Source organism: Panicum virgatum, chromosome 9K, assembly GCF_016808335.1.
Source record: "Panicum virgatum strain AP13 chromosome 9K, P.virgatum_v5, whole genome shotgun sequence".
Lineage (NCBI taxonomy): Eukaryota > Viridiplantae > Streptophyta > Magnoliopsida > Poales > Poaceae > Panicum > Panicum virgatum.
The window spans coordinates 24,755,100-24,773,333 of NC_053144.1; the positions used below are offsets into that span (position 1 = coordinate 24,755,100).

General features: G+C 40.9%; 1 protein-coding gene and 1 pseudogene across 1 annotated transcript; both read right to left on the minus strand.

Moving 5' to 3' along the window:
- Nucleotides 1-890: 890 nt before the first annotated feature.
- LOC120650920 (translin-like) lies at nucleotides 891-5,737 on the minus strand. The gene is made up of 7 exons (XM_039928224.1): nucleotides 5,326-5,737; nucleotides 5,107-5,203; nucleotides 4,885-5,000; nucleotides 4,748-4,792; nucleotides 4,284-4,309; nucleotides 1,380-1,515; nucleotides 891-1,246 (listed from the first exon to the last, which is right to left on the minus strand). Exons 1-7 carry the CDS (start codon nucleotides 5,699-5,701, stop codon nucleotides 1,146-1,148), a joined length of 897 nt encoding a protein of 298 aa, XP_039784158.1. The 5' UTR covers nucleotides 5,702-5,737; the 3' UTR covers nucleotides 891-1,145.
- A 359-nt stretch (nucleotides 5,738-6,096) lies between these two features.
- On the minus strand, nucleotides 6,097-17,365 carry LOC120650921 (annotated as a pseudogene).
- Nucleotides 17,366-18,234: the final 869 nt, after the last annotated feature.

Genomic DNA, 18,234 nt, shown 5'->3' on the forward strand with positions numbered 1-18,234 from the left:
CCCAAACGGGAAAGCGGGATGCTTCCCATCCTACTGCAGCAACAACAACAAAGAGCCAGCCAGCCGCCCGGCGGCTTTGACTGACTTGGAGCTCGGTCCGTGCGTACCATCAGGTGCCTTTTGCTGCAGATGGGTCCATCATCCTTCCGATCCCGCCGCCCCGGCCTTGCAACTTTGCAAGTCTATAGTATAAACAAAATGGAGGAGAACAGATAGATGGAGCTATTTATAGCGCCGAGCTTGAAAATCCATGCATTTTCTCGTGAGATTGCCAAAATAGATAATGTCAGCGCGCGTCACACATTTGAGAAAGTGATGCTGCAAAGAAACCGTACCCAAACTTTAAGGGGATGATTGGATCCCTAGAATAGTCTAAGAGGGAAGGTTAATCAGGCAAACTTAAAATCTTAACCTATGACACTTGCACAAAATATAAACTAAAATATATACTATCTAGATGTGCAACTATAGTTCAACTAGTATGAAACTCATTCGAAAACAAATTTTGCTACCTACAACAATCTTGGAATCGTTGTATTCCATATGCATGGAAAAAATTATGCTGAGCTAATGAGATAATATATGCTGACTATACAAGATGAAAGTATTACTATGTTCTTTCTGAATGTTGCTGACCTTCTACAAGGACCTGATCAACAATAGTAAAGTGTGTATTATTTGAAAATCCTAACTTATCTATGCAGTATTTTGTCAAACAAAGTTTTATCATATTTTATAAAGTGGTTTATGAACAATTGGAATAACTGTACCTCGTATGCATGATTATATTAGGAGTATAAATTTTGTAGCCATTGCAACGCACGGGCACACATCTATGGCCCAAATCTTTAATTGGGTCCAGCCCGTTCAGTCATGGAAAGCAAAGGTGATAGGAAAGAAGAAAGGTGATGTATACTCTTGAGCGTAATCGACAACATAAATATCATTCAGTTCACTCTGAGAAATATCTGGCACATGACTCTTCAAGATATGGGAGTCAGATGGGAGTTCGCGTCCCCTCAAAATCACTAGTCCAGTCCCCTATCACATACGATTCCAGCAAGGATTTTCTACATTCTAGCCACACGAACACGTTATCGATGGCAAAAGTCAAACCGCAAAGTACCTCAACACTATCCAGGATTCTACGACTGAGACGCCTCTTGTTTCGACTCCGCTGGTGCAAGTCCACGGATCTTCACGTCATAGTAGACCTCCTCCACCCTCCTCAAATCATACTTCATCCCTGCAAAGCGATTAACAGAGACTAATTACGTACACACCATGGCAGCATAACAGCCCCCAAGCAAATATTAACATACTATAAGAGACATCAGCACACCAGGTCATGTTTAAAAGTCTAAGCAGATAAAACTCACCATCAAATTTCTTGCGCAAGAAGTCATTGCGCAGGTTCAGCATCCTAAACGAAGCATGAAGATCAGTCAAGAAGCTCAGAACCTTTCTAGGACAGTCATAGTCTCCAGCAGTGACGCGATTTACAACAAATCTAGGCTGCAAAAAATTCATCATGAAGCCATTAATTCCAGTCTATGGCAGGTGAGCATTACAACTTTCTACATATCCATCCATGGAAAACACACAATAAAACATCTAGTATGAAATGTAGGTACTAGGTAGTGCATAGTTTTTGTACACCCATAAAGATTGCTGATACCCATGACGTACAGTTGTCTTTACCTACAAATACACGACAGACAACAGAACAATCCAAATTCCAATTTTTTAAGTGTAGGTATTTAGTCAAGGCCAAGCTCTAAATTTTTTTATGGTATCTGAATAATTGCATGCTTCTTTTGTGCATATTTTTATATATCAAAGTACTCACTAAATCCTTAGGTGCCACAAAAAGAAACTATTGCAAAGTAGAGGTGTTATATGTTTCTTGTTTCTCTTGATGTCATAAAGAAACTGGGATGTTTGACGCTCGTTTGAAACTGCAAACAAGAAAATGGGTTGAACATGACAACATTGGGAAAGAATAATTTGGGGTTGAACTCATACAAAAATGTTAAATTTATCTCAATAATATGTACATGTTGACCTTGATCCCACAACCCACTGGTCTTTAATCATATCAGCATTACCATCACAAATTAATTTAGCAAGCCAAACTTTTCAAGTGAAATTAGCATATGAATCATGCATCGCCTCACCCCCCCCCCCCCCCCCCCCCCCCCCCGCATTTACCCCCACCCCACCCAAAAAATTAAGATTAAAATACCCTAACATAAAAGAGAGAAATGGGATAGTGGACTTGACTAAACAAATCAACAAGTTGACTGAGAATATAAATTGATACCAATAAAATTTCTCAGAAGATAGCTCAATGACCAACCCACAGCCACAAAAGTAGAAAGGGGTTGGTAAAAGGTAGCTAATCACCAGAGCATTTTAGTTTTCTGAAGGAATTATTCATTTAAGTAAACCATTTTCCCATTATTATTGCCAAAATCTGGAAGTCTCACCACTAATGTGCCTGTTTACCATGATTGCCATGAGATTTAATTAAATATCCATTTACAACAATACACTTCCATATTAAAGTAAAGACAGAGCTGTGTGCTATACTACTATAAATATAAATTTGAACAGAAGAGTACTTCACATATTCATACACCATTTCCATAGTAGTAAGAGTGTGAAGACATAATCAGCAATCAGGAAACTAGACAACTTACTATAGCATTGCTGTGCCAAAATTTTAAAAATAACATGGAACCAAATGCAGTCCATGTTAGATAACATGACATTAACTAATCTTTCTTACTTTCATTGTGACCCTCTATTTATCAATACAAACTTGCAATTTTCCCACACCATAACTATTCAATTTCATGCTCATGCAGAGTCACAAGAAAAGTTATCAATAGCCAATACTTTATTACTTGCACAGTCGCAAGAAAGATAACTATCCTCATGCAAAATCGCCAAAACAGTGCCAATCATTTACTCCAAATGTTCCGGTCCTGCTATATGATTCACAAAAGGTACACGGTGAGGCTACGCAATTCTGCATTCATTGCAGGATTGTCCTTGAAATAAATATGAGCTCTTAGCTTCAGCAATAAGAAACCGATTGAAAAAAAAACATTTAACCATATCCATTAAAATATGGAAGTTAATTTAGATGCCCTCCTGCCCCAATTTGAATCACCTATAACCACTACTCAATGATAAACTTAGGGACATTGCCCTCATCTTCTAGAATCTAGACTTCTACTCAAGCCAAGGTTGACACAATAAAGTTGGCTTCTTAGAGAAGCTTTGGCTTGCCCATATTTGTTCCTGGTCAACTAACTCAAATATAATATGACACACGCAATTATACTAGTAATAGTGGCCACTGACTGTAGTGGCAACATCTTTTAATTCAACTGAAACCCTAGGATTTTGTTAATATTAGCCTTGTAAACAGCAATCAATATTTATACAATCCTGCAGCCTACAACCAACACAAGAAATGCTGTTTTTCAACATGGATATCTGATAAGATATATTCTCTCCATTCCAAACTATAGTTCCTTTTGGCTTTTCGTACATAAATTTTGCTAATAGATATATGTAGTATCTAGATACATAAAAGCCAAAACGACCTATAATTTGGAACAGAGGGGGTAGCATTTTCCAAATATGCTTGACAAGAAGTTTCATCGACTAGGAAATATTAAGTAACAAAACAGACAATATTGTCATGATCAAAATAATGCACAAATCAAATGAAGCTTCAAAAATGAATCTTCTTAGCAAGATTAAATAACTAAGAAGCCATTGCATACAACATTTTGGTTCCACAAATGGTATTGCAAATTGCAACTACTGAGCTAGCTTAATTGATTGTCCAATATGCAACAAAATCACAAGTAGCTGGTAATCCTACCCAAAGACATCATAATTGTACTGCACAATTAATATTTTTTATTGGAAACAATCAATTCTGAATGTCAGGTGTAAATTCATCTAATCAGAGGAGAGGAGCACAAACTAATGCTTTAGACTTATGTTGTTAAATAATATCTCCATAGGTACACATATAATTAATGGTGTGTGCATAGTTAGTTCTAGTCTTCAGATTATCTAGTCAAAGTAATATGCAATATTCCCTAACAAGGATATATTGATTTTATCAACAGTCCTGTGTTCAGGACTTGGGCTGACTGGACAATTTTTGTTGTTTCAAGTCACAAGCATATCAAAATGGAACTATTTGCACAAAAATAAAAAAAATATAGGAACTACTTTGTTTGATGAGTTAAACTTACAAATTCATTGGACATGAAGCACAATCCTGCAAGACAAGCAAGTCCTAATGTAAGTGACAGCATAATTTTCAATTTTTCACAGAACATTTTACAAGGCATAAGTTCCATAAATCTACAAAGAACAAACAGAATGATTTCAGAGTTATTGACAATACTGAATTGGTTCACATGTTTCAAGCAATAAGTGGCGAATGACAATGCCGGCAACATGATAAAAATAAGCAATAAGTGGCGAATGACAATGCCGGCAACATGATAAAAATACACATATGCATCATGATCAGCACAAAATTTGAATCCAAAGTACACAGTGCAATTTGAATCCAAAACTTTTAATCCATGTACAGTTCTTGTGCAAACACTCCAGACTTACATCCATAAATCCCAAGAGTAAACATCTATTTAGAAAGTAAAAAAAACAAAGGGAAGGAAAAGGTAACGTACAGACTGACAGATACACTAACCTGTCAGATAGTCCTCAACATCAAGGCAAAACTCCCCAGAGCTCACTGCAAAAGCAAATGTATGAATTTAGATGCAATGAGACATTACTAATTACCACAATGCAACTACTGCAACAATTGACAGAACGCTAACATACATCCTAGCTTCTCCTGGGCCTCAGCGTGCATTAATAGCCCGCCAGTCTCCAGCCAGTGCATGAACGCGAGCATCGACACCACCACCTGCGTCTCGGACTTCCAATCACCGTGGTACCTAAGCCACGAAACCCCACACACGAGACATGACACATTTCCCTCACAAAATCCGGTTGCTAACAACCTGGACACAGATGCGCCGAATTGAATGGGGGGCAATTCACCTGTAGTACTGGCCGGGGCACTCCTTGAGGACCTCCGCCAGCTGCGCATACAGCCCCTTGATTACCTCCACCTGCGCCTTCGCCTTCCCGAGTACATCTGCGCTAGTGGAGAGGAGGGTAAACATTTCCGGAGCAATAAACAAAGATTAGGCGCAAGGAGGTGACAGACCCCCAGACCCAGTAGAAGTGAAATGGGGGAGGAGGAGGAGAGGCGGCAACCTTCGAGGGGGACGGGCTGGTGGACGAGGAGGAGCGCGGCCGTGGCGACGCGGGACGCAGACTCGATCTCGGAGACGACGGTGCGGATGCGGTCGCGGAGGGTGGAGGACTCGTCAAGCTGCGAGCGGAAGGACTCGAACTGCGCGTCCATGACGGGAGAGAGCAGCCCCGGCGGGGGCTGGGAGTCGGGGGCGGCGGAGGCGCGGGGAGGGGCGGGGGAGCAGAGGCGGCGGAGAGGGGGCAGGAGCAGGGCGGCTCGGCGGTGGGTGAGGAGAGCTGTGGCTGGGGGCGAGAGAGAAGCGGCGGCGGAGCGGAGGCGGAGGCGGAGGCGGAGCGCGGCGGCGGTGGCGGTGGCTGCTGCGGCTGCGGGTCTCATTGCGGAGTGGGGTTTTGGAGATGGTTTTGATGGCGGAGGCGGGGGAGGCGTGTCGTGGGGGAGCCGGAAAGGCGTCGGCCCGTGGAGAAGACAAGTGTCCTTCCAGGCGCATGCGACCAGCAGTTTTGGGCCAGGGCCAGGCCAAATCGTGCTCAGAATTTTCAGCCCAAATCCTAGCAACTCCGAGCCCAGTTTGTTCTCGAAAAAAAATCGGGGCCCACTTCGGCCCGTGTACCTGATATCAATTTCAGCGTTTTTCCTACTAATAAAATGGAGAAACGATGCATTCTCAGGCCTCTGACTGGCTGCCTGCCCAGCAAGTTGATTTACAGAAACGATCCTAGCAACTCCCGAAACGAGGGCAACTACAGTCAAGACAGAGATTACAGAACTCAGGCTCAAAATGTGGCGCACAAGAGAATTCAGTGCATAAAGATTTGTGTGTGCATATACATTCGGAAGTTACTGCCCGGTATCTATTTCACAGTATTCATATACTCCTGAGTGTACAGCTTCCTACAAGAGCCTTCTTTCATACAGTATATACACAAAAAAAGTGCCTCCTCTAAAGGCTTGTTTGGGACCGCGAGCACCAGAAGCGCGACATGTAAACGCGCGATTTTTCCTTGCGCAGTTGAAACTTCCGCATTTTGCCTCGGGGGTGTTCCTCAAACGCGCGTCAGACGCAACCTGTTTGGCGGGATTATTTCCGCGTTTGGCGTTTAAGCGTCGCAGACGCGGTCCCAAATAGGGACTAAGGTTGGGCTCGAGTCTCGGTAAGCAAACACTTGTCTTTATCACTAGAGTCCATAAGATGGCAGACCTGCGCAACGCACATGTTTAGAATGTGCAACTTTGTCGTTAAAATAAGTAGTACTCGCTCCGTCCTAAAACGTAAGGCATTTTGATTTATCATAAGTCAAAATGTTATAAGTTTGACCAAGTTTATAGAAAAGAGTAATAGTATTTTGAATGCCAAATGAGAATAATTAGATTTATTATAAAATATATTTTCATAATTTAACTTTTTGATGTGTTAGATGTTAATATTCTTTTCTATAAATTTGGTCAAATTTAGACTACTTTGACTTAGGACAAATCAAAATGCCTTATATTTCAGGGCGAAGGGAGTAGTAACATACATGGATTGAGGAGAAAACCAATGATACAAGTACACTTACATCTATTTCTGTATTTCAGCTTTAACAGACTAAGATACGCAACAAGCCGGAAGAGTACACCATAAAGCATAATAATGGTGATACAAAGACCAAAATGGTTGATATCATAGCCTCCTCGGAGCAAGGCTCCACATCTAGTGATCAGCCACACACCTGAATACCTGAAGGGGGATACCACGTTAAGCAAAAGATGGAACATCTTAAAATACTTATACAAGTTTAGAGGCATGAGTGCAGGTGGCGACTGGTTAGTGAGAAAATCATAAGATGTAATTTAATAATTTATTTACACTAGAAACTATAATGCCAAAGAATATCCAAATAAGCACTTTGAGAATTAGTTAGATAATTTCAGGCTATACAACGATAATATTTGAGTCACATATAGGCTATAACACAAGAAGTACAAAAACATTATATCTTCTAGCTGAAAGAAGTGGTTCATAGCTAGTTTCTTTCAATTGTGAGAATTCTGGATTTTTTTTCTTGTGCATGAATAAACAAGGTTCATAGATAGTTTTCCAGTGCATAATGGTTGTGCTACACAAAAGTGTGATTAATAACGCCATAAACAAGTTTTTTAACTATTTGATGACTGCCGATTAAAGAAACAGGATACTAACTCTTTTGCTCCTGCAATGATGAAAGCTTCTAAGGCCCACTTTGGATAGCTTAATTCCTTTATAAACCGTGGAAGATCTGCTGTAGTGCCCACCAGGACCAGCACAACAGGTACTATTGCAGAAAACTGCAACAATATAGTTTATCAGGCACTTTCTATAAGTTATATACATAATTAAAAAAAGTTCGAATATGCCCTACTTACCAACTGAGCTAATCCAAGCTCAAACCAAATAGAAAAGGTGTAACCTATGCCGGTTACACAATAAATTAGTGCCAGCAAAACCAAATAATTGTCTCTAAGAGTCGACCGTGGGTTGTTGAAGAAATAAAAAGTTGAGAGAAAGATGATTGGCTTAATAGCAGTATTGAAGTGATCAATAGTATCTCTTGCGAGAAAGTAAGCTAGAGAGCTCATGCCAGATTCTCTCTCCCTCCAATATTGCAACTTTTCTGGTGAAAATGACCGCAATGCCGCAAGTTGGCATAATAGTGCTGCAAGAAGCACATTGAAATTAGTAAGATAACAATTAAATTTTGCTAAATTTTCTATGTATGAATGAATAGTTAAGACTTGGTAGGATTCCCATTGTCAAACAGGGCACTGTCATGAATATAAGCTTGGCTGTGATTTGTGTATTTCTACTTGATAAGTTGTTGTAGCTAAGAACTTGTGACAGAATGAAGAGAAGCGCATGTCTTGGTTTCACTTGTATTATATCTTATAAACGCATTATCCTAAGAGAGTGCAATTTAAAATGTTGTAGCCATTGTCAGCTTATGAAATATACATATCTTGTTTCCTGTTTCAGCTCATTGTGATAGGTGCTAGGGAAAAAAATCACTTTTGGACCACAACTACTCAAAAGTCCAAACTGGACAAAAGCGTAGGATTAATTTGTATGATATATATTCCATTTAAATTAGAGTAACATAATTACAATGATATAACATGTATGATTAAGACCTGTGATAGAACTTAGTTTATATTTACTAAAAGCTCTTAGTTATGTCATTGTAGTTCAACTATATACAGTCTATCATAACTAAGCTATGTATAGGGGTAATTTCACAACAGGGCAGCCAGTTTTTGTTGTTTTTGATAGCTTATGTAAATTTACTAATTTGGAAACAGTAAAAGATGCTGACTTACAAACTGCCATTATGGTATATCCATAAGAAGCTACACCAAAAGAATCATCTCGAACTCTAGCAATTGTCCCAATGCATATGCCAGCAATACACAATATCAAGTAATCAACGGCCTGCTGTGTAGATTCACGCAGCCGTTGCTTTGCTACCCTGAAACATTTTGACAGTTTAGTTACAGACTGATTATGCAGCATGCAGGAAATGTAAAAAAAAAACAATTTACCTCCCCAAATAGTACCCATACTGCATAAAAACACGAGGTGTTTTTCTTTCCAGTGATTTATTTGATTGTCTGAGAGTCTGACATTGTGGTGCACAGAATCTGTATTCTCCGTCTGTTCTGCCAAAGACTGTTCCCTAGAAATGGACCGAACAGTATATAACTCGCGAATTGTATTAATATTCTCAAGGTCCTTCTGAAAATCATCTGGAACTTCATAGCCATTATGTAGCATCCAAAGGAGTGGTAAGTGTTTAGGAGTCACATTTCCCCTAATTTTTGTCTTTACTATTCCCTCTAAAATGTCAATGAAATAGTCTGGAGGATTCTCACGGTCTGGCACCTTGACCCCCAGGCCTGCAAAGTACGTTTCAACTTCACTTACAGGTCCATGATAAGCAATAAGGCCACCTCTTGCCAAAAGGACAAAGTCATCAAACATGTTGAACAAAGTATAGCTGCGTACAAAATTAACGAGAGTCAAGCTTATATGCCAATAAAGCAAAAAGAAAGCGAAGAAAATATATTCAAGTTTTTAACTCTATGTGAAAAACAAATTATCGCCCTTTTTGGATAGCCAATCACATGTATTGGTTTAGCACTACAGTGCATGTGCACAGGGGTGGATCTGCAAGGGGTGCTGACGGCTCATGGGCTGACGGGGTGCTAAAATACCCCCTCAGCCCATGAATGTGCAAGTTAAATTACTCCTTTAGCCTTGAAGATAACATAAAATAGGAATTTAACTCAAGTACAGAGGAGCAGCACCCTCTTTGGCTCAATCCAGGATCCGCTCCCTGCATGTGGATGAATTTCTTTCACAAGGTATTGATACCAACTAATAGGTGACCTAAGACAAGGAATGCAAGCTTTCAGGCCCATTGACCAATGGATGTTACAGATATCCATTACAAAACTTTGCATGTGAGCAAAGTCAATTTTAATTTAAGATATGGAGAACATTAATTCATACAGAAAGGAGAAAATTGATGATTAAATGTTTAAGAGATACCTTGGTTGGTGAACCACTGCACAAACATTTACGCCTTCAAGTGCTTCATGTCTAAGAGCCCTTAGGAGTAGCTGAGAGGAAGCACTGTCTAAGCCTGTAGTTGGCTCATCTAATATCAGAAGAGATGGTTCCATAACCATTTCAATCCCAACATTTACACGCTTCCTTTGTCCTCCAGAAATACCCCGCTTCTCCACTGTCCCGACAAGGGAATTTCTGATTTCTCGAAGCCCCAATGATTCAATAACCCGTTCAAGAACTCGAACCTTGTGAGATCTTAACATGCCTTTGCTTAACCTATTCCACAATTCAATATCGACTGCTGTAATAAACCATTTACTTTGTGAAGATACAAACAGGTACATCATGAAAAGGATTACTGAGGTCAACTCCATTGCATTTTCTATACATACGTAGCAGACACATAAGGCTGTTCAGATCATCATCTAGGCACCTAATAGATTAAAGCTAAGAGCTAAAGCTACTTTATGTATCTGAAGCCAGGAAAAAATCAAATATAAATCATAAACCTTTTTAAAAATCAAATAATGATATATCCAAAACAAATGAACATTACGTTTAACATGTTGTGTGGAGCAGCCATGAGAAAGAATATTATTACAGCATGCACATCAGTATTTTTCTGTCTGTTGATAAGTCTTGAAATACTATTTCATCATTTCTTATCACAAGTTCAAAATTTGAGCACTGCAAGTTAAAAACTTGCATACAGGGGGAAGAAATAATTGAACCTAGATATTTCGCCACTGGCACAGCAAAAGTTAGTTGATAAAGGCTTGTACCAAAATAGTTTAGTGCAACAGAAAAGGAATAGACTAGGAAAGCGATTAAACTTTGTGCTTTGAATGTATCAAATACCTGCAAGATGAACTAAACCAAAGATTTTCCTCAACAGTCAGGTTCCCATGGACAATATCATCTTGCGGAATAAAACCAATGATCTTCTTATATGACTGCATTGATTCAGGTAAACCATTTATGAGGACTAGCCCATCCTTCTTATACCCCGATGTTTTACCTAACACAGCATTGAGAAAAGTAGTCTTTCCTGCTCCAGAAGGGCCCATGATAGCTGTTACCCTACCTGGAGAAAGTTTTCCTGTAACACATTGCAGAAGTTTCTTTTTCCCAATCGACAGTGTTAGACCTTTGAAAGCCACTTCAAGCATTGGCCTTTGCGGTCTATATTCAGTAGCTAGAGACACCACTCCAGCGAACGATAATTTATCATTGTTCGTTTTCATAGTTCTATCTGTTCCAATCTGATTATACGCACGCCCAAACCTTTCTGTGTGAACCTGAGTTAGATTTTCGTGATTTTTTGATCCATTAGCATTAGCTTCAGCACCATTTAGTCCTCCATTAGATGATGTAGCTGATTGGTGAGGTGTATTGAAAGACCCAGTCATTTCTACCTCATGTCATATCACAAGTTCTTTTGCTAATTTCCATCTTTCACGTGCTGCGGCTGATTTGTTTACCTTTTTTGCAGCCTTTTTACGAGCTCTAGATGACATTTTTACTTGAATGGTAATGAATAGGCCAGAGCAGTTGTACACCAGTAGCAAAACAAAGCTCAAGATAGCCTGCAAAGAAGATTAGAAGTACAAAAGGAGTTTACTAACAGCCATAATTAAGTCAATAAGAAACAATTTAGAGAACTGTGACAAAGATATATTACATATCCGAGCATTACGCTGAAAAGTTATAAATCCTATTTCAAAATGAAATTAGAGTAGCGTCAGTGACGCATTAAGCATTAATTTCCAACAAGAGAATACTTTTATGGATCAAAAGAGTATCAGACTATTAGTTAGCAATATGTAATAAAATGTTGCTAGAAAATATTCCTCAGTCAAGCAAGAATAATTGTAAGGTTCGAGATTCTTAGGCATTAATTTCAAGTCTAACCAGAAAAAATTTTGTGGACCATGGGAGTATGAGTTGGTGACGTAACAGAATGTTGCTAAGAAAATATTTGTCAGTAAGACAGGATGTTTTAAAAATAAAATTGATATACACTTTTACCAAAATGTGTAAACTGAAATGATGGCTGCAGTTTAGAATAACAACACTTTTAATCCCAACTCCCAAGAGTATAAAATTGATACACACTTTTACCAAAATGTGTAAAATCAAATGATGGCTCTTGTCTACATTTAAGGCTGAAACAGTATTACAGTAAGGCCCTTTACAGTGTACCGCTAAAGTGTGCTTGAAAACACTTTTTGGATTTTAGGCATCACTTCTACCGATGCTCCAACACTGCAGCACCCAATGCCTGATAAAATTTTCATGGCTTTGGCGCAAGAATGTGCAACGATGCTTGCTGCTTAAAATATACTGCATGCGTTTGGAGGGAAGGAGAGAGGAGATGAGTTTGGAATTTTTAATTCTATTTTGGTTTCCACATATAGGAAGAGTGATGCTGTACACTGCGGCGTTACAAGCGAAACAGGCATCACTTCTGACATGACGTTTCAAGCATCACTAGAAAAGCTACACATTGTGGAAGGCCTAAGAGGTAAGTTCTATAGAACCGGTTTTGGATATTCTGTTGGGGCTGGGGATGCACATATCAACGTTAAAGTCGCAGATGAAAATACAACACTCAAAGACAAGAAAAGAGATGACAAAGGAAATTGGTCAGATATGCTACTTACAATTAATATAATACCATATAATTTCAAATCTTCTTTTATTGCATTATCCTTGCAAGTGTTTCTCCAAAAGCACTCTGCAAATTTATGTGCCATTACTAAAGATCCATAAATACATTCAATAGAGTAAATAGTGGAAAAGTATAGATTCCTGCAGTTTGTGCAAAGTGTAGCAACCAGTGGTGCAGAGGGAAGGAAACTGGGGCGCGGGGGGGGGGGGGGGGGGGGGGGGGTCGCAACAGAAAGAAGTGTATTACGCTGCTCACAAAAATATTATCATAGAAATAAATTATGTAGTGTATGACACTGTTGTGCTACCTGGTCCAGATTTTAAGAATAAGTCAAGTAAACAAAGAAGTAATTGCAAGGCATATCAAATTCTCAACCAAAGATTCATAGGAGAGGATGGTAATTTAATTGCATCAAACTCTGTCGCTGCTGGCATGATTAAAAGACTCAAAAATTCTAGGTCTTTAAGGAGAGTCAAAAAAAAAAAGTAACTCAACTAACATGCAAACTATTGGCCGCCTTGCATGCAATTCTTCGTTGAGGCAGAGCATGATGAGCACAGAAGTTAGGCAGGCAAGCAGGGCAAAGAGTAGAGATGACACGGTAATCAGCAAGCGCAAGGAACAAGCATGGATTGTGAGCTCCCGCTTGCCTCTCTGCTACAGAAGGAAGGTTGGTGTACATATAGACATGCAGTCCATGAACTAACACAATGCATGCACATATAGACATGCAGTTTGTGAAATAATGGTATGCATGAGAAACAATGTGGACCGGGTGTGTGTGTGGGGGGGGGGGGGTAAGCCCAGTATGCCTACCATATAGCTCTGCCCCTGACTGCAATAGCAAAATTTCCTATTATGCCAGGTCTTGACAGAATTGGCATCAGTACTATGTGAAATTTATCAAAAGATTGTTTAAGCCACAAAAATGGCACGACTTTTACATTTTGCAGACAAGGCAAACCAATGGTTAGGATTTCAGGCACCCGCCCTGCTGTGAAGAAACATTTAAGTGTGGAATCATAAATGAGACTTGATGGATCATAAGTTTGAACTAAAGGAACCAGTTACTAGGCAAGTAATAGTTCTAAATGATCCCTTCTGAATGAAGATTATTTAAAAAATAAGATATACATACTCTTCTCATCGGTGGAACCTTTGCGACAATAGTACCTTCAGAATAAAAAGTTACAAATAACAATTAGCAACAGACCAAATATCGCAATAAATTGTGGATGATGGCGTATAAGAAAGAGATGGTACCCATCGCTACAGTTGTGTTTCTTGGTTGTGGTTGGACAGTAGTGCCCTGGAGGGCAAAAGACATCATTGGTTCTAACAATATCAGCCCAAGAATCTGCAGTACCACATGTAGTGTTTGTTCCTGGAGTTATTTGGTAAAAATACCTGGTATATTTCAGAAAGAAAGAAACGAAAAGTCAAGTTCTGAGAAATAATTATGAAACATATTAAATTACAAATAAAGTGTTGAAAATGGAAGTTCATCTTACGGATCGCAAAGGCCAGTAGTGTCATTCAATGTCCCAAGAGGACAGTAAGCACCCAAAGGACAAGCTGAAAAGAGTTGAGAGCGAATTTGAAGGAGTTAAGCAGAAACAACCATGAATGCAAAAAAAGAAAGAGTGGTACTTAAGTCTAGAACAAACCATAATCTTGATGGAAAGAACAAATTCCAATTTTTTTTGTCAATTGTACTAAAAATATACTAACTTAAGCATCCAAACAAAGGACTTACTCATGCATATTAGTACTTTTCTCAAGGGTATTCGAGCAATGTTAAAATTCATAGGGTCACCCGTAATATAATATCATTTGTTTCATGCAAAATAAGTTCAGTATGCTTGGCTGGCACTGGCAGGCTGGGTTTGTTTGAAGAAAACTTACGTATCATGCAGGTCAGGCCACGGGGGCAGAAAAAACCCAGACAACATGGCCTGCAGTTCAATGTTCTTGATGGAACCGTTTCGTCAGATGACTCGTCACTCAACGACATGCAAGCCCAGCCGGGCTGGCACCCAAGTGCCCATGAGTTTCAATTGCAGTTCTTACTGATCCTGGTGATACGACTGCCAGAACTAGCCAAGCTTTTGATGTACACCTCCACTTCAGCTCTACCACACAGCATCCTGGCCATGTTCCCTGCACAGACAAACCCTTTTACGGAGTAATCATGGTACGTTTTCCTAAGGTTTCTAATGTGGAATCCAGTACCTTAATTCTGTCCCCAGTGACAACATTGCAGTATCCAATCAAAGAAAGGTGGGGTTCATTCAATTGAAACAAAATCGGTAGCACTAGGCAAAGGCATCTCCTATTTATCTAAATATACAAAAATTCCAAACTAACTACATACATTTCCCAGATCACCAAATCGCCTCCACTCTCCACCAAACGGGGATGCGTCTAAACCAACAAACTCACGAAGCGTTAGCCCTACAAATCCTCCGCTCTCTGCAGGATATAAAACCAATCGGCGAATCTGCGTTCGCGGAACCACTAGAGGGTTTACTGATAACAGAAAAAAACTTAGCAAAGTGGCGGATTGCGGTGGTGCGAATGTAGGGGAAAGGATCGGTGGTTCCGTCGGAGCATACCGCAGCACGTGAGCAGCACCCGCAACGCCCATGCTCTCGACCACGGACACCACGCGGCGCGGGAGGGGAACGGACGGGGCGCGGCGGCGCCCTCGAGCGGGCGGCGCGGCGGCCGCGAGCGGAGGTGGAGGCGTCATTTCGTGGCAACTCGGGAGTGGGTGACGTGGTCCTACCTGTTTGTCTTTTCGGTCGCCTAGACCGATCCCACTTGTCGGCCACTCGAAAATATGCAGCACTATCGCCCTGTTTGGTTCTGCTAGCTGGCGCACACAAGATAAGAAAGAAATCTCGCATGTATGAAATGCTAAACGAAATTTATTTATAAAATTTTTTTAAAGATGAATATAATTTTTCGCGACGAATTTAATGGCAGTAATTAATTGATTATTGGCTACAGTGATACTACAGTAACTATTCTCTAATCACGCGGTCAAAGGTCTCATTAGATTCTTCAGGGTTCCTAGCGCAGGAGTTCTAAATTTGGTTTTGTAAACTAACTTTATTTAACATTGTAATTAGCGGTCAAAGTTTTCTAGCACGCGTAGAGAACCAAACAGGCCTATGTTCTGCAACCGAAACATTATTGCCAAACTGCCTCGAATTTTAAATTTGGTAAATTAAAAAAAAAGTAACATTCTGATACATAGCCAATTGGCGCAAGGGTCAAGATGGGATCTTTTGGTACAAGTCCATCATGGTAAAGATTATTTCAGGACGAGAAAACCTAAGAAAATATGAGTTTTGACCACCGATTTCTCTTCATTTATATCATCAATTTCGAATTAAAAATAACTCGAACATGAACTCATGATACAACTTTTGTACTCTTAGCAGTTTATGATTTAACTATTTTGTTGTTAGATTTTGCAAAGCTAACATTTTCAAAACAAAAAATATGCCTTGCAAACAGAGGTATTAAATTAAGACAGTTTTCAAAACTAACTTCAAAACCCCTGCGCTAGAAACCGTGAAGAATCTAAAGAGACCTTTGATCGAGTGATTAGAAGATGATTACTGTAATATCATTGTAGCTAATCATCGATTAATTACCGTCATTAGATTCGTCGCGAAAAATTACACCTATTCTTGAAAAGATTTTGCAAATATGTTTCATTTAGTACTCCATGTATGTGAGATTCTTTTCTTGGGAATCGTGTGCTAAGATTCTGGAATGGAACCAAACAAGACGGGTCAGTTCGGTTTTGTCTAAAACCGGGTGGAATGGTGTGGAATGAGGGGGTTTGAATCCTAAAGTGACTTGTTTAGGATTCAATCCACCTCATTTCACCTGGTTTTGGAGAAAACCGAACAGGGCCTAACTGGTATTCATGTCGTAAACTGCTTAGGTATTCGTTTCTCTGATCTATTGTTTTTTTTTTGAACAAATTTCTGATCTATTGTCAAAGGTAACAGGTAGTCAGTTCCACCAAAAGGTAGCGTGTGCTGAATGAATCTACGCACGCGTATTCGCGTCGATTGTCAAAAGCAAGTCTGAACCAGTTGTTTCAGCAAATGGCACGCAAGACGATCACCTTGCAGCTGAATTGTTCAGAGTTTGCAGCGGACTCACCGCTGGTTTGCTCCATGCAGTCGGAGGCGAAGCTGAAGTCGGAAGTGAAGTTGAACGTCTGGTTCAAATCCTTCTTCCTGGTGAATGAACATCAAATGTTAATTAAGCCACCAGCAGCATCCAAATCATCAGTTTCTATTCTATCGATCGACGACTCGAAGATTGACGACGACGGCGGGGAGCTCGATCGATCAGGCCATCAGGCAACGTACACGTCGGCCATGCAGAAGCCGTACTTCTTCTGCAGCTGGGCGGTGAGCTCGTCGGTGAGGCGCCGGAGTTCGGCCTCGAGGTCCCGCTGCACGGCCGGCAGCGGCGGCGCGCCCTGGAGCACCTGCGCGAGCGGCGGCGGCGCGCGGTCCAGCGGCAGCTGCTGGCACCGCGCCGCGCGGGGCAGCGCCAGGAGCAGCGCAGCGGCGGCGGCGGCGGCGGCGGCGAGGAGCAGCGGCAGGGCGCGCATGGTGGTGGCCGCCGCGCGCGGGTCAACCACGAGCACGGCGCGATCAATCGATCATGTATCCGAGGAACCAGCGGGGAGACGACGACTGGGGAAGGGGAGGGGATGAGCTGCTGCTGGCCTGGGGATATAGCCCGGCCAGCTTCTCGCCGAGACGTGTCAGTGTTCACGGCACAGACCGGGCCTCTGTCGGACACGGTCAGATAGAGCGCCTCCACAGGAAATTTCTGACGGGCAAAAAAAACATTTCCTTGATCTCCTGAATCTGATTCGGGGAGTGTTTCACTTTGATCGGGCTTCTTTGCAATTCGAGGCAAGAGGCTTCAGGAGATCAAGGAAATGGTTTTTTATAGCGACGGCGAACAGGGGTGTATGTTTTTTTTTTTCAAGTTCTTGGCACGGTCCTTGCTGAACGTGTGTTGTCAACGGTGTTCGCATCTTAGTCAGCAGCTCGATCGGGAGCAAAAACGGCTGAAGAACTTTTTTTTTTGCGAGGTAAAACGGCTGAAGAGCTTGCATAAACAAATGAGAGACGCGCCTTCCCTGAAGTTTCTCGACTAATATAATTAAGTTCGTTGCAAAAAGATGGTTGGGTTTGGTGGAGTTCGGGTAGTTGGCTTTCATTCAGAGTTCGGATGGTTCAACGATAGGATGTGGAACAAATAAATTGCAGGACAAAGAAGCAGGTGGATGAGCTTTTTTTTTAGAGAAAAGGACAAGCTCCTCGTTTAACTTCCCAACAGGGAGAAAAAAAAATGATCCAAGTTTTTACAGCATCCCAGCACAGTTTTAAGCGTATTCTAAGCGCGCCATTAAACAAGTTCACAGAGATGGGCGTAGGTGTTTCTTCCACAGCATCCTCACGTCGCACCAGATCTCCACCTCAAAGCAAAAAGCATTTCTCAGTTTCCATACACACCATGTACTAGCAGAAGTGTAAAGGTTGAGAACAACATGTTTTTTCCCTACTGGATAATCCAGAATCTAGCAATAGATTCAAAGCAAGTTTTTTT